Raw genomic sequence first — 22,215 nt, 5'->3', positions numbered from 1 at the left:
TTTTATGTGTGATATGTTTTTGGTGTACAATAAATATAAAAGAAAGTCGCACCGAGCAATCGAGCGATACACTCGGTTTGAAATAAACAGCCAAACAACTCGAGTTAAAAAAAAGATGGCACATTTATTGCAACATAAATGTTATATACATAATGTTCTTCTGTTGAAAAAAGACAGAAAATTGTAATTCTCACTGCCGCATTTTCGACATGTGCACTGACATGTTTGAAGTTTTGACACAAAATGTTCCTCAGTCAACCACGAGAGACTTGCGAATGGACATTGACATTTCCGGTCATAACGAAACAGGTTATGGTTAAGTAACCGTGTATATTTTACTACCTAATATAGTAAAATAAAGTAAGAAACTTTTTACTCAAAACTTTTGCTTTCAAAAATCTAGAAAGAGTAATATTTAGAATTCAAGAAATATTCTTACAGTATTATTGTATAAAAGACTAACTACAGTGAAAAATAAGCCAAACTTTTTTTTTTTAACCGCTTTCCTTTTGATTTTCCTTTTTTTCTATATTACATAAGGGACAAGCATGTGGGAATACAGCAACCTGGCGAAAGAAATACGAAGAAGAACATATTAAATGAAAGAAGCGCAGAAGGAAGTAACGTGTATATGTACATGCTAAAATCATGAATCACACGTGTGAATACTGTCATGAGCAACAAGGCCACATACTGACCGATAACACACACATATACACGCACACACACAAAGACAAACTAAAACTGCTCAATGATGTAAACTTTTACTTTGAGTCTAACGGAAGTCTCCTTTTTTTGCACAGAAGCCTCAGGAGAAAATATACAGACAACTAAATGGAATATAAAGCAAAGACTTATAAAACATGCACACCAAAACATAAAGCCATAGCCAAAGAGAAATTATTGTTTCGTTCATTGTGCTACAATTCAACACAATTATTTTTTTTAATGTTCAGCAAAGTTTGAAATATCAAGTCTGGCTTATTTTATTAGCGTTTAGCAAAATATAACTGAAGCAGGAATAAATGACTTGACACACAAACGTATACCTGCTTTTTTTTGTATCGAGACAAACAAAGATGGAATCAGTCCAGGAGAAAAAGTGGTCGTCGTTATTTGTTTGAAAGCAAAGTGATCAATTGAAAACAAGATGCCGAGTGTCAAACTACACGTAACAATCTGTGTATATCGAGTACTCTATGGCTAAAGGCTTCTGCTTTAGTTAAGACACTACAAATAGGCAGGAAATGCAAAGATATGCTGTGTTTATTGTATTGTTAGCATTTTAAACCAACTACAATGTCAAACAAAATGGGCGCTTTCAATCAAACGTGAGTTTGTTTGTATTCAACGCACAAAAACTTACAGAAACTAAACTAACACAAACTTTTGGTAACATGCGTTTGATGGACGAATTAAGAAATAATTAATATAAATACTTTTTTTTTTCTCAGGGAGGGGAGGCATTAGTGTTTTATTTTATTTAAAAACAAATATGGGGTACAAATGGCTAATAAATTAATGGCTGTGTTCGGAATCATCCACTTATTCATTACGGTGGTGCACTGAGATACAAGTGACCTGACTTGCATTTTGTTTTTTTAGGTCAAGCCATGTTCAGATGATTTTTTGTTTTTAGTACTGAACAAAAATTTGACATACAAACATTGTATGGTAACGCAACTTAACTCGCGTTTGTGTTCTGTTTAAATTAAAATCACGTAACTTAATGTCCGCTAACTTAATGCAAACGATTATATCCCTTTAAGCAACAGCAATTTGAATAGAAACTGTGCAAGCAACATACGTAGACAGATAGTATAAGAATACTTAACGGCATATATTCTTTCTCCTCTGCGAAGAACTGTTAAACTTGTATCTCAAGGCTCTATTGTATAGGGATTTAAACTATTTAATTTAAAATTTTTATTATCACTAGCCTAATAGCATAGTTGGCTAAGACATATTTGGGATATTTTCAGAAAATGGGGGGTAGCAAGTACATTGGTAAAATGTAAAGCAGTAAACAATAAATAGGGTATAATAAAATCATATTTAGTATTTAGTTTAGAATTTAGTGTGTATTTGACAAAAGTAATACAAATAAAGCATTTTATATCCATTCGTGTTGTAATGTGTAGCTCAATTAAAGATATTTTTGCGCCATTACTTATCAATTTCCCTCTTGCCATCAATCAAACAATATTGTGGAAACGAAAAATTGTTTTTCTGTCATCACAATGCATTAAGGGATTTACGCGGTGTGTCAGAAAAAAATTTCTCCCCTTTGCAAATAATCACATTGGCGTGGAACACACTTTACCCGCCCTTCTCTGCCCAACATCAAGCACTCCTGGAAAAATCAGCAGTGCCTTGTTCTTTTCTGCCAGGAAATGTCAGATGCTCAGGGCTTGTAAGGAGGTGCGTTGTCACGGTGATGAGCCTGTTGATCACCTGGCCCCACAAATCTATCATTTGTGACAAGTCCTGAAACTTTTCTGACACACTTCCTATTTGATGTTGTCGTTCACTTCTTCCCAAGTTGCATTGTGGGATACATTTTAAAGCACTGAACAGGGGGTTATTTTTGCTCACTAGACAATCAAAAAGCACTACAAAATGGCAAACTCACTGAAAAGGCCACCAAATGGTGGCTTGGGAGTGATTTCGAACACAGCCAATCTCACCTTTTTCAGGCCTGGAGTGCTTTGTTTTCAACAACAACACTGGCAAACGACAGGTTCAACTGAAAACTGTATACATTTTCCCTTAAGACATACACTTTGAGCTCATGGACGTAGTAATAAATACAAATTAAAAAAAAGTTGCTGTTACAATGCATTCGTCAATTCAGTTTAGGCACGGGGCAACCTCCTCGTGGGGTCGGAGGAGATTGCGAAGTCTGATTGTTCAGAAGCGACACGCCTCTTGCAGATCTGCGTGATATGTGCTCGAGATTCTCGCCTTTTGGGGCGAAATTTGAGGACGGAGTGCCCGGCGCGGAATCCTTGTCAGTCTCGGGACTGGATTGTGTTAGTCTTGTGTGATTTTGGCTTTTGGTGGTCCATTCTCATCCACAAGTGGCGTAAACAGAGCGGGAAGCCCCCTCCGTCACGGGGAGGCCAAGCCGCCATCTCAAGATGGGATGAAACGTTGTGCGTGTTGGATCTGTCACAAACAAGATAAATAGTAACATCAGAGGTGGCGCTATATCATGAAACAACATGCGAAACACATTTGTAGTTGATGCAGAGAGTGAACACACACTGGTTCAATGCCTTGACCACATATCAGAAGGACGAGTGCTGAAAAACAGCAGGAACAACAAAACTGCAGTGAAAAAGGCTGGTTTGTAACGTCATGTTTTGAACATTTTCCTCAGCGACAAGACATTGAAATAAATTCAATAAACATTTTTGGAATGGCACAACCAGACCTAAACCTATAATATGGGCTACTAAGAAACAATGCCTGCATTTTGGCAGATAATTTGATTGATGAAGATGGAGATAGTGAGAGCCAGTGCTCAAGAGTCAAAATGATAGTTAGAAAGAGAGTGCACTCTTAAAAACAGTTGGGTCAAAAATGAACCCACATTGCGTCAAACATGGACCGCCCAAACTTAATTTTGTTTTTTAACACTTAAGGTCAAATTAAATGAATAACACACAAAGCAACCCAATTTTTGGGGCTGCTTTGTGGGTTAGTCATTTGACCAACTTTTTGGATTGATTAAATAACCTAGTTGAATAGGGTCTAAAATGAACTGACCCAAAGTTTTGAGCTACAGTATTTAACTGAATAATGTATTTTATTTTTACAATAATTTGATTGAATAACCCAATTTAATTGGGTAAAAAAATGAACTGGTCCAACTTTTGGTCAAATTAAATCAATAGCTCAAAAATAAACCACATTTCTTCAGTTGTTTTTTTTATACGTTATTCATTTGACCCAACTAATTGGGTTAATTGAGAAACCCAGTTAAATTGGGTCTAACATAAACAGACCCAACTTTTTGTGTTATTTAACCCAAACTATTGGGTCAAATTACATTAATAACCCACAAAGCAACCCAATTTCTTTGGGTTGTTTGGTTGGTTATTCATTTGACTCAAATGTTTTGTGTTATTTTTTTGGGGTTAATTGAATAACCCAAAAAGTTGGGTCGGTTCCTTTTTGACCTAACTTAGGTTATTTTTGACACAACAGCTTTTAGAGTGAGAGCTAGAGATAGAGATGCAAGCATTACAAAGAAACTGCAGAGAGACATCGACAGAGAGCTCAAGACAGAGAGGTCTTAGTTTTCTATTTTCAATCATTTAGCAAAAATAATTTATTTTCTTTTTTTTGTCACGTCATTATGGAAGGGTGTTTGTAGAATTTTGCGATGAGGTTGTAACATAACCAAATGTGGCAAAAGTGAAATGCTTCCAAATACTCTCCTGAGGCAGCGTACTATAGATTACTGGAGTCAAATGACTTCACGTCAGCAAAAAACAAGGGTTGTGTTCACTTTCTCTATCCACTGTAATCTGTACTTTCAGATGAGAAATATATGAAATGATTCCTTGTGCGCCACCTCTAGAGATGTTCAATCAGATGCTCGATCAAAAGCAAAATAATTGGCAAGCAGTTCAATTGTTGATTCATTTTGTGATTTATCAAACAGAGTGGCCCAACGTTACCTAGTCCTACTGTAGCTTGTCCAATGTGAAGGGCCGGTGTTATGTTTTGCTGCTGTTTTATATGACATAAAACACACTAAGTTTGGCTTTTGGACTGTTGGTGACAAAGATAATTCAATGAGAGAAGGACCTTTACATTTTGTCAGGAGATCATGACGAGATCGCTTGGCTGCAGAAGTAAGTGTACCTGTCCGGGCCTCAGAGGTGGCCCATAGGGTTGGATGCGTCAGTCAAGCTTAGGTGGACCCCCGTGTGACCTTGCTGGCCGTCACCGGAACCGCCCGACACTTTTTCCTGCTCTCTTCTCTTAAGGCAGGCAGCTTTGGGGTTAAGATTCCGCTCTATAGGGACAGTCAAAATACAATAGTAGGAAGAATATCAGTAAATAAAAAATAAATAAAAAACTTCCACCTGTACAGATGTTACAAACTGAGGATGCTACGAGCCATGTGGCGACCATTCTCCAGTCTAGGTCAAGGGTTGTCAAACTTTTTGGGTCTAGGGCCCCCTTAAGGGGAGACATTTTTTTCTTAGTCGACCGTATTTTCACGACTATAAGGCGCACTTTTAAAGTCGTCAATTTTCTCAAAAATCGACGGCGCACCTAATAGTGAAGTGCGCCTTTGTGTGGACCAAGGTTCAAAATTTCAAAACAGAGCGGTCTGCTCGTGCAGGGGGTGAGGGAGATGGAACATACTATGCAAACGGGTGTCCGGGCTAAACTACTACATACAGTCGTGTATTGTATCCTTTTTTTCCTTTCTTTATTGAACAACGTGCACTTACAGCAACAGATTATCGTAAAAGTAATTTTGAAGTAGTGCAAGTCTACACAGTGTAGCAAAGCAGATCACACCACATACTAAAAACACCAGATTGTTTTTTCCCCACGCGTCACTTTTTCTTCTCTATTTCTGTGACTGAAATGTGCGCACATCTCAGCCGCTGTGAAAAATAAAGTTCGGCAAATGAACGCGGAGCTTGCTATCATTCCGGGAGGCTGGCGAACACAGCTTTACCAAGACTGGGAGGCACCACGGTGCAAGTTATGCCACATATTTGTCAATGGATCGTGAATGCTTGGGCGAACGCAAAAGCCAAGCGGCATCATTTCCGAGGACACGACGAGACTGACTGACAATGAGACGGCGTGTTTGATGGAGAATTTGCCCAGTTGCTTGTTTCTGATACGGAAGATCATGAGGACTATGACTGATTTGTGGATTAGGATTGATCAAAAGCAACGCGAGTACATTGTTATATACTTAAAGTACAACTGAACTCACCGTTTACATTGTTACTTCAACCAAACTCAGTTTTGTTCCGTTCACTGCCTTTTTAAAAACATGCGCTAGCACTAGCATATGTTTTAGCATAATAGCATGTGCTACCATATATTTTGAGCTAGCGTATGTTTAACTGTGCGTGCTCCCACTAGTGCCGTGCGCCTTATGTGGTGCTAAACACAGAAATAGCACCAGTAACTGTGACTGCGCCTTATAACGCGGTGCGCCTTATGGTCGTGAAAATACGGTAATAGTGTAAAAGTCATTTTTTTAAAACACAATAAGTCATAAACTACAAAATTTTGTTTTCTTAATGTTTATGTAGATTCCCAGTCATCCAGGTCATGGTAATCCATAAATGTTGAAAAAAAGAGTACTCACTCTTCATGTTAGTTGGATTTTTTTTCTTCTTCTCACTCCCCCCCCCCCCCCCCCAAAAAAAATAAAAAATGACCAACGCAATTATGCTGAAAGGCTAACAATGTGTATCCCGAAATGCAACAGGAATGAAAAAGTTGCTTATGTTTGAGGGGAAAAAAATGTCGGAAAGTTATGATTACAAATTCAGATTTTTATCAAGTGAGACAACATGAAATGGGAGATGAATGCAGCAGACCGATAGATGTAAAACTGTAACATATTTTGTAAGAGTGTAGCCCAGTTTCATGGTTACACAATATATAAATAAAGAGTCATTGGGAACAGACCTCTAACTTGCTGCTCCAAATTGAGGATGACCGCCACGGCCTGATGGAGGATGAGCAGTTTGGTCTGAGGCTTCTCGCTCTTCAGGTGCAGCTGGCACATGCGACCCAGCTCTTTGAAGGCCTCGTTGATGTCCCGCACCCGCAAGCGTTCCCGGGCGTTGTTGGCCATCCTCCGTTCTCGCTCCCGTTCCGCTTTCTGTTCCGGATTCAGGTCTTCGTCCTCCGTCAGACTGCGGGGTATAAGAAAACATTTTTGAAAAGGAAGGTCGATTTGACTACAAGGAGCTAAATAATAAAGTATAAAAATATTTGAGAGAATGGATGGGTAGATCATAATTGAATCATTATACAATATAAAAATAAATATAATTGTTTTCATATATTTTTATTACTTTATGTTCTTTTGTCTTCACAGTGTGTACAGTGTGTTCTTACCTTGTGCGCGTGCCGGCGCGTGGCGTTCTCAGGCTGTCGCTCTCATCATCCGACTTGTCATCGCCCGAGAGGGAATCATTCATGTCATCCTTTTCATGCTTCGCCAACTTCAGCGCCAAGGCGGTAGCCACCTGACCAGCCAAGCCTGGAAGAGGTGTGGGAGGCGAGAAAAAGGCAAATTAAGGAAAGCTGCCTATCAGCCCTAAAATGAGTCAAAAAGAAGTAGGGGGACCATCAGACCTCTGAATGCTTCAACTTGATGGTTGAGTTCCGTGCTGGACGTGGAGCCAGCGCTTGGCAGGCCTCCGTGGCTGTTCAGGCTCGCAGTGTCGTCAGCATGGGAAGAACCCTGCAAATAAAAACAGGAGGTGCATTGTCAAGACGGGAAGTTGACATCCTCTGGAAATGAAACAACAATAAAAGACCAAACAGAAATAGATAAATGGAAGAATTTCAATAAAGTGCCTCGTATAATGTGTGTTAAAAAACGATTTAAAGTTAGGCCCCGCCTTTTAAAGCTAAATACACTCAAAGTCACAGATATTACAGTAGAAAATGAGAATGGCGACCCCGGGTCTGCAAAACACAAGCACACTATCGTGTTGCATCCAATTGTATCTGATTATTTGATTAATCAGTGTGATAATTAATAGAATACTCGATTCTAAAAATACTTAATAGTTGCACCCCTAGATACAGGTAGCCTACATGTTCCAAATTTAACTTCTGCACACAACGCTGTGTTGACAGATAAACACGCTCAATTCAATGCACTCAGGCAGGATGGAATTCATTTACAATACAAAATCGATGAATTTATGGGATTAATCAACATGAGGGAACACTTAACTCATTCACTTTCAGCCATTTTCACTGAAGCAATCCCCTTTACTCCCGGCTGTTTTACTTGATTTTGACTGATTATGCAAGGCCCACAGAATATTGTGTTCTATTGCTATGAGAAAATGAGTATCTTCTTTCATCAGGATAAAAAAAACCGTATATTTCTATCCGTCTCCGTTTTGCAGCAACTAGCATTAGAATATAGCTAAGTTTCATCATTATTCACAAATCTGCTTAGAACTGTGGGTAAATCAGCTTGTTCTTAACATGGCCCTGGTTGATCTCCTCTACTTTGCTGCTACCTGCTGGCCGTTTTAGTAAATAACTACCATTGCTTCAACCGTTTTGTGCAGTTGAGAGGGTAGCATTAAAAAACACACACGTACAAACGTATAAATAAGTCTTTGGGACACCTAAAACATTTAAAATAGAACGTATTTATACATTTTGGGGAGCAAATGAGTTGTTAAGAGGGTGCCTTTAAACAAGCATTAACTTGTGCAGCACAGGACCAATCCTGGGATCTAAGGAGTCATTTACAATTCCAAGCAGTATGAAGCACAGTTCACTCATGACTGCCTTTAACCACAACCAAGACTCTTTTTCGCGTCTAAAAAGAAGACTGTTTTTAGATTTCTTTGGTGTTCACTTTCAAAAGACATCAAACTGGACTGAATTTCTGGTTGCGACATAGCACTCATTATGTACACATTCATGAGAATAGTCAACAACCAGCATGTGCCACAATCCCCCTTCTTGCAGATGTTCGCCACATGTTTTTTTCAAAGTTATTTAAATTCTCTTTCTACCCAAATGTTTAGTTATGTAATCCCCTGTCACTGTTGGCCTCCGTTAACCCCTTTACCCCAAAACCCTCCCCTTCTTCTGCGCTACACTAATCGTTGCTGTGCTCTCAACAGGTGCCCTAACAAGTCTTTGTGCACAGGAGGAGGAGGAGGAGGGGAAAGCTGGGGTTCTGGCAAGAAAAGAAGGCTGCCATTTTCACGGCTGGGCCTGATTATCATACAGCTGAGGAGGCACGGGGTGCAGACACACGTTTCCAACCATTCAGATTTCCTTGCTTGTTAAAAAGAAGCGATGAAAAGGGGTACAAAAAAAAAAAAGGCGGCGGGGGGGTTGGGGGCAATCCTGACTAAAAGCCCGTGGCTGTCTCGAGGCTGGTGAGCCTGTTTAAGGGAAGCTCTCCCCACACAGGAAGAACTGTGTCTGTGCAAACACAGTATGCTCTATCTGGCAGTCAGAGTCGCTCAACTTTACTGCCACAGCGTGGCGTTCGATGACAAACGCGACAAAATCCATTGAGAACCTCGACATTTCATCTGTGCAAACAGTTTTTAAAACGAAGCATGACGTCACATCTAAGAATTTCAGAATAATACAATGTATTCAAACCGTGACCATGTGGGCATGCACTATTTTGCATTTTGTCTAAAAGTTCCCATTTTTTTAAGATCATTTCGCAATACAGGTACAGTGCTCTTGTTCTTGGTGGAAGTTGGGGATAATGTACAGCTTTACTGCATTCGTACCAGTACTAAACCAACATTTTCTCACAGTACAACACCGATACCACTTTACAGGACATGACATACTGTATACCTTTTCAGGCAGGTAGAGTAAGAGCCATGCCAGTGGAGAGGACATACCTTAAGGTATACTGTACATGCATGACAAAAATGCAGTCGGATGTTAGAACGTTAGTAATTACAAGTTGTAGCTCTAAAAAAAAGTGTTATATTTAAGTGAAACGTATGCCATGTTCAAGATTTTCTTTTCATATTTTGACTTGAACAATTGACAGTTAAAATAAAACATCTCTACCACAAATAGTTTTATCAAGTATCGGTATTGTATCTGTACATAAGTACTTGTATTCGTACTTGTTCGAAACAAAACAAATGATTTAGGTGCAGCCCTAACACAAGTAACTAGGAGCTTTTAGAATAACACAAAATAGGGTGTTTGCTAAAAATGATCAGATAAAAAAAAACATTTTGAAACTATAAGAAACATACACAATGGCGAATATCAATCTTTTTTTTTTTTTTTTTACACAATCACTTAAGAATATTTTGGCACTTTCTTATGTCATTTGCAGCCAGAAGTTGCTCAATGCAAATTAACTTCACCTCAGAAAGTTTTGATCACATAACTGGATGTAAAGGAATGTATGGTAAAGTAGAAAATCATTATTTTCAGTGGCACATAAAATAATCATTACCATGCTGGGGGAACAAAAAGTAATTTTGGAGTATGTCATTTTGACAGGGGAGCTTTTAATAAAACTGAAGATACTTTCATTTCTATTGGAAATATTATAAAAATCTCTTCAGTTCATACAAACAAATCACATATGTTTTCGAATTTGTCTTTCACACTAGTGTGTGGACGCAGTTAAATGAAATCCCGTCTGAAAGCGATTACACTTATGGAACATGTCAGTGTCATTGACGTGTGCTTTTGTCACAGTGATGAATTGTTTCTGAACAGCTGGCATTAGTAGGATGTAAAAAAAAACGTTTGTTTTCCCAGATGCATTTCAAACGCAATATCTAAATTTGGGAGACAGAAATATGAACATCTTCAATCAGCACTTCATACCATCGCTGCTGTCCGACTGGGAGCCAACGCCGCCGAGGCAGGGAAACTTGCTCCAATGGCTGCCAGTTGACCATTTTGTGCCTGTCCCAGTAGACTGTGGATGTCGCTGGGTAGACTGGCGGTGGAGCCCACTGCGTGGTTCCTCAGAACAAGGATTGCATCATCCAGTCGGTCAAGACGATCCTCCATTCGCGACTGAGGGGAGCGTAGGGATTTGTAGAATGGGAGGGTCAGGGGGTGCGAGAAGGAGTGGTGAGGAGAGGAAACGAACGGCAGAGCAGCTTAGTATAAGCATACTACGACCAAAAATCGAAAACAATGATTGGATGGCCTGGACTTCAAAAGTGAAGATAAAGCAAATACAAATGCATGATCACAAGAGCGCCAAACATCAACAAATATACTTATTTGTGTGAAGTGAATAGCAGTCACATGGAGTGGATTAACATCTGCACTCAAGCAGATTGTGGCACGCTAATAAAACAACTTAACAATGGCAAGAAAAGCTGACTCAAAAATAAAAAAATAACGATTGAATGTCGAGGTCATGAGAGGAATCAAAAAAATGGACGACAACTTATGAAACATGTTATAGATAAGCAGCTCAATCCAAAGTACCTCACAGACATCCTTTAAGAAAGACATGGCATCCTGAAGATGCTCATGTAACTGCTGATGAACTCTGTTTTTCTGCCAAAGTCCAAAGAAATGAGAAAAGGATTAAGAAAGAGCGGAAATACAATTTGAGAGAGAGAGAGAGAGAGAGAGAGAGAGAGGATTTGCAGACAGGCATAAATCTGCTGACCAATCAGTTTGTTAGGATGAAAGTGTTTTGTGTGCTATTTTAATACCTCTTATGACATAAGTGGTTACTTCTTTCCTTTTGAGCGCCATAGTCTATTCATAACTTGAATATAAAGGCAGTGTATGGGGTTGGGCAACTAGTTTTCATGAGTGGCTAACCCTCAGCCACTGGTTTTACAGCGATTACAAATTCGAATTGCCGGTAAACAGTGTTGCAAGATTGCAATGTCACAGATGGAACAGCCAATCAAAAATGCACTAACTTTCACAACAAAAAAAAAATCGATCATAGCCAATAGCCTCTCAAAATAGCCACTCTCCTTTATTGCCAATCATATTAAGTGTGGTGTCGAAACGCTTGATGTACGGCATAAAGTCGGCAATTTTTTTGCGATAATCCACTTAACTTGTTTGGCCACAGCGCGTCTTGGTGTGCGGCGGGCCTAATCTAGCAACTAAAGTATCTCCCACTTCATTGGCTGCTAATGGAATGAAAAAAACTACAATGTCTCTATTACAAACTTTTGAATCATGTGCTTCATATATGTATATATATATATATATTGGTAGTTACAAGTCATGTGGCGCAAGTGGAAACTTGACAGCAAAGTACTATTATTGTGTAAAATAAGCAAGAGTGTCTCAATCCATTAGCGATTAGTCATTTCATCTGTAATGAAATCCTCAAGTGGCATGTTTAGGCAGTTGCTCAGTCCCAATTCTCGAAGTCATGGGGCTTTCCAAGCTCCTCGGGCAATTATAACTTCGGCTACTTGGAAAATCTGACCCATAGTTTTATTTTGCATAGATTGGAGGCAATATGTGTATGGGTGAAATTTAATCTGTAAGAATGGCAGCAAAGGAATCCTGGAGAAGTAGCTCTGCATACAGCTGCCCCTTCAACTACCCCCCCCCCCCCCAACTGTTAACCCTGGAGCAGGAGACAGATGGCAACTCCTAAGGGACAGGTATTGTTCAGTTATTCTTGACCTACCACTTAATCCTCTGCAAACATTTGCGGGAATCTCATTGTCATGATAACTCAACCAAAGTGAGCATCCGTAGAGGACGAAGAAAAGGAAGAAGCTTACCAGTGAGTGAAGTGAGTTCTCATAATTTGGAGAAGAAGGCGTCTGTCCACTAGGACGAGGCCACTGGGTGGTACCTAAGCAAAAAGGCAAAAGTGCAAAGGAGTAATTAAGTTCACAAGTGCTGCTGCTTCCGTTTCACATCAACATAGCGGTTAGCTGCGTCTTGCTTCACTGACTACAACGACAACCGCTAACTGTCATAACATGCCAACATGACAATTTACTGCCGTCAGGAGATCTTTTTATCATTAAGGGTGAGATGACATCATTTCTGATGTCTGAGCAGCATCCTGACACACAGGAGCTGGCTGGGAGTTTGTCTTAACGCCCCCGTTTCTATATCCTCCATATCTAGCTTGTTTAGACAAGGAAGGAAAAAAAATAAGACAAGTGACAAATCCAATTTGTAATACCATTCCTTTTCACCGCGTGAAGTCAATTTGAAGGTTTAAACCTTAACATTTTAAATGCAAATTTTCCATTTAACGAATGGTCTTAAACTGGGTTTGTGATAAAAGGGAATGTGTCAAGCATGTAGGTCCAATTAAGTTCATGCTCTCACATAACAGCACTGTTGGGCAGAATCCCCGCCTCTCCAAAATCACTACTCTCTCACGAAACAAAAAACAACAACATGTTGCTTGAGTTACCAAACACCGCATCGTTCAGGTTGGTGATATTATACCCAATATATATATATATATATACAAACACACACACTAAAACATGTTTTCCCGTTTTCCTTCAATTGTTCCAGTAAATGTCACACTTCATATGTAGCCCTCTGTCATCACTTGGCATAAAAGACTCCAGAAGAAAGGATGAAAGAACTCAAGTTCAGCCCCATCTTGTTGCCAGATGAGTAAGACATGAACTTCGCATGCCTCCACTGCCTGACGGCTATAAAAAAAATAAAAATAAAAAATAAAAAACGACAACACTAATTGCTGAAACATCTAATGAGTAATGCTCTGCATCTCGGTGCTGATGAATGGGTTTCATGCTTAATGCGTACCCCCGAGCCAAATTGTGCCTCCATTTGCACTAAATCATACCGTTACGAACCTCACAAAATGCTAGAAACGTCTCTTCATTTAACAGCCTAACTAGTATTCAATACTAATGAAATTATTTTTGGACTACACACTTTTGTGTCTCCGCATCGAAAAGATGGGGTGCTGAGTTCTTTCCCCCACTGGCAGCGACTTTATCCAGCTCTGTGAGCGCACGCGCGCGCATGTGTGTGGGTATGTGTTGGAGGAACAGCTGTCCACAGGGCAGGGCAACAGCTGAGGTTGAGGGGAGCATAGGTAGAGACAGCTGTCACCAGTCCATTACCATACTTGACACAACTGGCCATTAAAATAACACACTGGGCTTTCCCTCTTGGTGCCCCCCCCCCCCCCCCCCATGCATTAGTTCCTCTCGTGTCTTAATAAGTCTGCAAGGCTTCATGCCAGGCTTTTAAATGCATGCAACAAATGAGAAAGACATCATACATGGGCAACAAATTAAAAAAATTTATATATAAAAAAAATATAAGCGATAAATACATACATAAAATCTTCACTCAAAAATGGAAGCTTTTTATTACAAACTGCGCAAGGACCCACGAGCCACTTTTTTTTTTTTAATAAGCCACACAATGTTCTGTTCGGCAAAAAAAAAGAAGAAAAAAAAAAAGAAGAGAAAAGCTTTTCAGCGATGTAATTCAAAACCACTTCAAACAGATCTTTTTAAATCCTTAAGCAGCTCAAAAGCCATAGCCTCAGTCATTTTCATTTCCATTGTTGTTCCGGGGCTTGTCATTAACATTTCAATCACTTCAAAAAATAGATGTTATACAAACAGATGAGTCAGTGGGCCATCGATTCATGAGCATGAAAGCTCTAGGGGAAAAGATGTGACAAGAACCTCTGCCACATTGAGAAGCTCTGTGGGCTGTGGGACGATAAAAGATAGCGGACACAGAAAGTCAGGTACTAATTTAAGATGCGCAGGACATGTTGTTAACCTCAAGGCTCCTTGCACATGTTGCATCGCATGATGTCTCGGCAAGAGTTGTGCCAGGCAAGAAGTACAGATTGAGAGCAGCTGGCCACAAAATCTGCTGGATATCCTCTCCTGTCTTTGTTGTACTCATTCACAAACATTTGATGAAAACGGACAAATGTTTCCATGGCACGCAACTTTTACCCTGGCTGAAAGAAGCGGAAACTCTTAGGCAGGTCATTTATTCCATGTTCCTGCCGGCCACAGCAACCGAGCTGCAGTTGTGGAGACTCAAAAGCTCAAAAGATTTCAGTCCGTGGTTTACCACGGATGCCATGCCAGTGCGTTACCTGCTCGTCACATTCTGATAGGATCCTTTAAGTTTTCTACGTTCTGTCAGGGCTTTCTAACAGATGAAACCTGGACACTGGGCAGCTTTGGAGACCGTTTATTGTCTCACCAGGATTCACGGCAATCATGGCTATGGCTGCCGGAACACAAATAACATTTTATTGAAGGGAGAAAAAAAAAATCCTAATTTTCACGGGTTCCATACAGAGTTAAAAAAAGTAACATTATACAAGTGGGATTCCAAAAAGTCACATTTTTTCGGGGGGAAATGCTTTAAACAAATCTCACCAGAGCTCAACTGCATTACCATAAAAGTGGATTTGTAACTTGAGACTTTACGAGTTTACTGCGATTGAAGCCACAACCAACAACCCGCCTTCTTTAGCCTGTGTACATGAGATCGTGAGAGACTTGGGTTTTACCTGGTCTTCCAGACGGGGTGCCGGCAGCCGTTACCACAGTCCCCGCTGAGCCAGTGCCTGCTGTGGCTGCGAGAGGTGAAGGAGAACCCACAGGCGTGGACGGGTTGGAGGGGAAACTACTGCTTGTGTGGTCAGGTGAGTAAATCTGTGAGAGCAGAAAAAATGTGGCGTCAGATGTCGAAGAACACAATCGCATGTCGCGTTATACATTTGACAGCTGTTATCATCTTCCAGCAAAGACAATTGCCATCAATTGGTGGGGATTTTACACGCTAAGATGTCACATTGATGGAAATACCTATAAACAATAACCCCTATCATGTTTGGCCCTATCTTACCCACTGTAGACAACATTGAGTTAACTCAAGTTAAATTCTGGCCCACCCACAGTCTTTGACCAGCCCTCAACAAGTCAAAGTAAAACATGAAATAAGAACATTAAAATCTGCTGTGCTTTTATTTGTAACATTTTGCTTTTAATGTGCATGTACAGATGCTAGTACAAGCGAGGTAGCGAGCAAGAGCTACGGCATTTTCTATTTTTCTCAAAAATGACAACAGTGGTCCTAATGCTCGCAACCTTCTTATTTCCTACAAGGTGGAGGGAGAGATAATATATATAATAACAGTTTCATATACTGCATCACTGTGAATAATACTGTACAATATCTATATATTTGGGAGACTTGACTCCTGACTAGAAACAGCTCATTTGAGTTGACAGTTGGTGCATATTTTATTTCAAAGTGTAAAAATGTCATTTTAATGACCGCTTACAATTTTGCTTAAAATGTTTATTTCCGAATTATAATACATAACATATCTACACATGCAGTAATTTATTGAAACAAGAAAACATGCTTTTTCTAAATAGATTTAAAATAATATAGAAATTTTGAGATTAGCATGTTGGTTTGGTCCCTCAGCAAGTGTTCCAGTTTTTTTTTTTTTTTTACGTGTAACATTATTGTATCCGAGGCTCCTATTTGGGTTACACTGAGAACACTGAGTTTTACAATAATGTCAATTACAAGGAAAGGAGATTGTGTCTTCCACTCCCACGGGGATTTCATTTGTGTAAGCAAATGCTGGATTAAAGCACAATCACTTACCCGACTTTTCCCTTTTAATCAGCGGATTTTGTGCTGCAATGGAACATGTCTCAGAGAAAAGGGCGCTAGAAATGGATCCTCACTAATTAGCAGGAAAAAGCAGCAGATAGACAAGAGATTTCTCTGCTAAGTAATGATCAAATTGAGCTGGCGGGAAACCGTTTGACTTCTCTGGAGATGATAGAATGTCCTCATTAATAATCTCCTTATTCAATCTTGATCTTTGGGCTTTACGTTTTCAATCAACTTGGAGTATCAGGCAAGTGTAGGACGGAGCATGGAAGAAGAGGGGGGAGGGTTAGACAGAATGGCTATTTAAGCTTTTCTACACTCTATGAGCTGCGTTCTTCTCTTTCCTCTACACTCTCAAGACACGCAATTCAGGGGGAAACTAAGACGGATTAATAATGCGCTCATCACTGTGTCAGATGCAAACAAGACTCAACACAAATCCCCAAACATGTTTCAGTTTCACAAAAGCAAGTTGTTTATAACCGTGACTTCTGACCAAACAATATATGGCCGAGGACGCTGCATTCAAAGTGAAACACGGTTCATTTTACTGGAACAAATGAAGCCCCACCTCTTCATCAGTCACACTCCCGCAGGCGGCGAGGCGCCAATAAGCACGGCCAATTTAAAAGGGCGGCGAACAAAAAAACTCTACAAAGGGCGGCCCGTGGAGTTGAGCCACAGCAGTTCTAAACTCCACCAGTGCTCCCCGCTCCATGCACCCACCCCCACGCTGTCCAACCGTGTCCATTTCACTCCAGCTTTGTCATGCTAATAGAATTGAGTCTACAAATATAAAAGATTTAATTTGTTATTACCATGCCTAAACTCATATTTTCCATTCAGAAAAAAAAAGTGAAGCCTCTGCACGGATTGATGAAATTTCCATTGAAAAACAAATATGTCATTTCATATATTGGGTAAACTATATGCAAAAATGTTACGGACATTTTTTTGGGGTGGAGCTTATGAAATAAAAAATTGCATTTTGAACAAAGGCCCAATCTAGCATAAGAAAAGTGCAGAAATTGGAACAATGCATCTGAGGAGGAATTTTACACAAATTTAACATTTCCCAAATGATGAAACAAACTCCTACTAGTAATAAAGCTTTTCATCTTTAAATCACACGCGTCAGACAGAGAAAGTGGATTGAAATGTTAACACATTAGACAGTATAGCTTTGACACTAATTTAAAAACAAAACAACCCCACGATGATTTTTTACATCAAGGGAAAGATTACACACCGCACAAATCCATGATCATCCCATTTGATGAGATAGCTTATAAAACTAAGCTTCCAGTTAAATGTGTGACGGTTATGTGGTTGCAGCTCACCGAGGCTAAAGCCTTGCCAAGTGCGTCTCCAGTCTGTGAGCTTCCAGCGGCGTTCCCCCGATTTGCGGCAACTTCCGGAGTACAGAGAGAGCTCGAGTTAGCCGAACATTCAAACAAGCCACTGCGCATCTGCAGTACGAGCAGAATTTGAGAACGTACCCATCACGCCATCTGCAGTATTGACCGACGGGGGGTGTGTTATAGAGACAAATGGCGACGTTGTTGTGCTGCTTCTGTGGAAGCTGGACATGGGAGGAAGACTGGCATTGATGTCCGGGGAAGCGGAGTGTGCTGGGTAGTTCTGCAAATCGCAAAAACACAGCTTTGAAACACTGAAAGACATCGCTATACGTTTATAAGCAGCCTACTGGCATACTGTGCAACCCTTATAGATGATGTCGTTTAACTGCTCGCGGGTATTTGGGTGAGGGGATTGTCACCAGTTGATTGGCTTACCAGACGGTCGTGCGAATGTAGGCTGCTGTAGTTTCCTGACTGTGGCATGTGAGACGCAGATCCTGGAAGCATTCCTCCATAGCTGGGCTGGTTAATCCCATTGGTTGAGTTCCAAGGGTCAGATGAACTGTGGGTACCATCTAATGACAAAATTGCAAAATGCATTTGAGCCTGAACACAAAGTCGCGGAAGCCATAAACCCTCAACATGGGATCATCCACCAAGCGGAGTTTTATTTTTCACTCTTGGGGGATGAAACACGATCCCGGTACGCAACACAGCTGAGATATTAGAAAACTAAAACAAACAACCAATTCATCTTTAATGCCTGTAAAATGTCCTGATAATTAATGATCTTTGAATAAAAGGATAACCACAAAAGAGGAATAAACCTTAACTTACCAAAGAAAGTGCTTGCAAACATGTTGCTGGAGGGCTTCGGAGAAGAGTAGGAGGGCGAATCTCTGTTGAAGTCCTCCGAGTTTGGAGACGGCGCGTACACCTATGAACACATCATAAATGCTTTTAGGGATAAATATCGCTATTGCATGATGAAGTGTTATGTCCATTTCTAGCTTGACAAATCAAGGTCTAATTTTCAGTCTCTTAAAGACTAAAGACTTGAGGTGCAAAGGACGAAAAAGACCCAATGCACACCACACACTTAACAGACCAAAATATTGCCGTGGCATGCCATTTTATTTCCTGTGCACGACCAAGAACAAGTACGGTGCTGAACGTCCAACTTTTCACAACCAGTGTGATTAATCTCAAACTATCAGTCAGCACTTTATGCACATGATGTTTATACAGTGAGTGAAGTCAAATAAAGTACAATGGGACTAAAGATGACTTGATTTATGAATAATCTGACGTGAGTTTTGAGATATAAACTGCAGCTTGGTCAATTTTTTAGTGTAGAGTTGTGAGCAAAAACAATGTTATAATCTGTAAATGGTGGCAGCAAACAGAAAGCAGTTCTTTAAAAAACAAAAAGCAAAAAGAGGCCAGGTGCTTGCCTCAAGCGGTTTAAATTTCAACATAAAATGATGAGAATTATATAATCGAACCACATATACAAAACATATGCTAGCTTAATGCTAACACAAAATTCAAAACTCCATGGATGGGCTAAAGAAAATAGCAACTACAGTATATTATGTCTATCTATACTAGCCCAGGGTGGCCAGGAAACACACACCAGAATGAGTACAATGCCAATGGGCATTGAGGTATGTTCTTAAAAGTACAATACTTTAAAGTGCTATTTTAAACAAATCAAACCTTTTTGTTGGTGTTATTTGTGGGATTGGAACAGATTAAGATATATTTATATTTATATACACCTAAAATGTTTTTAATGATTTGTAGCTATGAATGCAAATTCCTGCATCCACTTTAATGACGAGCAAGCAATCAAGCTCACGAAGCATCAAACGGCAGTATTTGCATTTTAGATCAACAGTCTCTAATGGTGGTATAATGATAGTCACATACTTGCAGACTCTAAATGGTTGTGGCAAATTACCACATTCGCTGAGAGGCAGAAATTCAAATAAAACGCCACAAAAACAGTCTGCTCTTCTTTAGATTCGTACCTGCAAGCGGAGCGGCGGAGTCAAATGAGAGCACAATGGGCACGCTGTTGTACAGCTGTGCACGTGTGCCAAGTAGGTGGGAGCATCAAAAGAGACTTGGGGCCAAAAACCAGTGATGTGGTTTCTGACTTCATCCACTCCAGATGGAGGGAGAGAGGCTGAGTAAAAGGGGACAGAGCGCATCGAAGGGAAGAAAAGATCGAAGGTTGGGACAAATTCGCCGTCCCACGGAGAGCACTGCATGACCCTCATCATGTCGCACTAATCAGAGCCAGACCTGCCAGCTATAATCCACCTGCCCATTCGCAGTATATGCACCGCTCTCTGCTCACTTGTAGGGTCCTCTCTTAATGGCCTCGTATCACACCGCGGGCCAGATGTGTGCAGTCATACAGCATTTACTTCTCCTTTTCATGTGCTGATCAATTGTGTCCACAGCTTAAGAAACGGATTCATTCAATGAGGCAATTAAATCGAACGACTGGAGCGCTGATGGGGATGAAAATGACTGAAAAAAATGTAAGCGAGCAGATTATAGAATTATGGCACTTTTGGGCTGCGGGGTGTTTCTATTCTACCTCGTTTTCCCCAAGTAAGAATAGAAGTAAAGGGAACTGCGAAAATGTTGTGCATTAACTAATAACTACATCAATTGGAACAAGAAACGCACAGCTATGGAGCTCCAGTATTGACTTCTCAGCATATATTTGTAGAGTACTGTAATGAGACCATTTTTATTCAAGACAGCAATAAGAAAAACAACCACACCAGAGCGAAGGCACAACAGAAGGTTAAGCTAATGCTAATTGTGTTTATTTCTGACTTTCCCATTAATGATCACCTAGACAGGTTAATTGCAGGGTGTGTAAGCAAAGTTCCAGGACTGGTGTCACAAAAGACGCAATTCAATTTTATCATGATGAAGCGGCCACAAATTGTCCTGCCACAACTGTTGGATCGTCCGGTCCTCTCGCAGTTAGCATCCTTGGTTACACCAGTCCTGCAACTATTCTGACAAACCTCATATAATTAATAAACACTAAGGCCATATGTCAGCAAAGGATAATCTTTTATAAGCGTTTCAAATCGACATGCCATGACGGTTGTTTACTTGCTGCAATGGTTTTCATTTTACGGGTTGTTGTAGAATTGATGGAAAATATGCTAATTCCATACACGCAAGCACTTGCACGCAACACATGTGAACACGATATATATGCAGGACACGGGCGGACTGAGAACTCCGGCTTCTTTGCTGAGTGAGCATGACTCCGGCACGTTGTTGTCGGGGTGTGTAATTAAAGTGCTCTGGTAGGGGTGGAGCTCTCTTGGGTCCTCTGGCTTACACATGTGACTGCCGCTGATATTGGTTCCATGGAGAGCTCAGGTTAGCCTCGCATGCACGGGAGCCCAGGCTTTTGTCCTTTGCTACTCAATGGGCAGCATATGGCACTGGGTAATGCTAATTGTCCTTTTTTTTTTTCACCCAAGGCTAACCGGTCATAGCATTAATAAACCATCCCGAACACCGGCGGCCTGTGGAGGAGCACGGCCGTCTGGGTTTCCTTTTACAAGACCATTAATTAAAAGCCATCACTCACACGGATAAGGAGACCGGACACAGACATACACACCAGTCACGTCAGTGTAACTGGGGATTCGTTCCTAAAACATAAACACCCCATGTAAGCAATCTGGGACATACCGGATGATCATCCATAAGCAATATTACTGTAATAAAATGTAGTGAAAAAGGAAAAAAATTAAAATGTTGGTGAACTGGTGCCTTGAGATACAAGTAACCTGACTTAATTAATTTTATTCAATAAAAAAAGGGGGAAAAAACTCTCAGAAGGTTACTGTCAAATTAAACATAAAACAAAGAATTACGAATATGTTTAAGAAAACAACATAGCCTCTATACCTAAATGTTAACATGCAATAGGAAACTCCAAAGGCACATGGGCTATGCAGACAAATAACAGTACCACCGGCATATATTCTTTATCCTCCGAGAAGTAGAACTAATATCACTGCCATACGGAGCATACAAAAAAGATCTCATACTGGCCCAAGGTAGCACGATGAGGAGAGAGCTATTTTCATCACTTACAAACACACTTTTTTGGGGGTTATTTTTAGGAAGGTTGGAACCGATTAATGGCCTTTCCATTCATTTCACTGGGGAAAGAGGGTTATATGCTACCATATGTTCAGTGATATTTAAAGGTAAATTTAAGGATCTTCTCGAAAGATAGAAACCAAACGTCCGTTAGTCACTTTTTTTAAAATGCGTATGCGGAAGACCATCCTACCAACTCTCCTGCTCATCCGGGGGAAACGCCTACACTGCCAAAGATGGAGTGATATTTACTTTTAAGAAATTTTAAGTCAATTTGACTTGATTTGAAACTTTTACGAGATTTTTTCAAGTAAATCCCATCGGGAACGTTGCG

At 40.3% G+C, this 22,215-nt stretch overlaps 1 protein-coding gene across 2 annotated transcripts in view; it reads right to left on the bottom strand.

The window, feature by feature from the left end:
* Positions 1–104: 104 nt before the first annotated feature.
* The window catches only part of tcf12 (transcription factor 12), a 65,437-nt gene continuing 43,326 nt past the window's right edge, over positions 105–22,215 (bottom strand). The window contains exons 9-21 of one of the 2 annotated variants that reach the window (XM_086071432.1): positions 18,564–18,663; positions 18,162–18,301; positions 17,865–18,006; positions 17,706–17,776; positions 15,242–15,386; positions 12,477–12,550; positions 11,200–11,271; positions 10,582–10,776; positions 7,357–7,465; positions 7,117–7,261; positions 6,682–6,911; positions 4,876–5,029; positions 105–3,168 (exon numbers count right to left, since the gene is read on the bottom strand). In XM_086071432.1, the coding sequence (XP_085927558.1) occupies positions 4,887–5,029; positions 6,682–6,911; positions 7,117–7,261; positions 7,357–7,465; positions 10,582–10,776; positions 11,200–11,271; positions 12,477–12,550; positions 15,242–15,386; positions 17,706–17,776; positions 17,865–18,006; positions 18,162–18,301; positions 18,564–18,663 (1,566 nt within the window). In that variant the 3' untranslated portion in view covers positions 105–3,168; positions 4,876–4,886. The remainder of the gene's footprint in view (positions 3,169–4,875; positions 5,030–6,681; positions 6,912–7,116; positions 7,262–7,356; positions 7,466–10,581; positions 10,777–11,199; positions 11,272–12,476; positions 12,551–15,241; positions 15,387–17,705; positions 17,777–17,864; positions 18,007–18,161; positions 18,302–18,563; positions 18,664–22,215) is intronic. The other variant, XM_086071433.1, reaches the window with a different exon arrangement.

Source organism: Leptonotus elevatus, chromosome 3 (assembly GCF_054856555.1).
Source record: "Leptonotus elevatus isolate MCC_2025b chromosome 3, RoL_Lele_1.0, whole genome shotgun sequence".
Lineage (NCBI taxonomy): Eukaryota > Metazoa > Chordata > Actinopteri > Syngnathiformes > Syngnathidae > Leptonotus > Leptonotus elevatus.
This window is presented reverse-complemented; position numbering and strand designations above follow the sequence as displayed.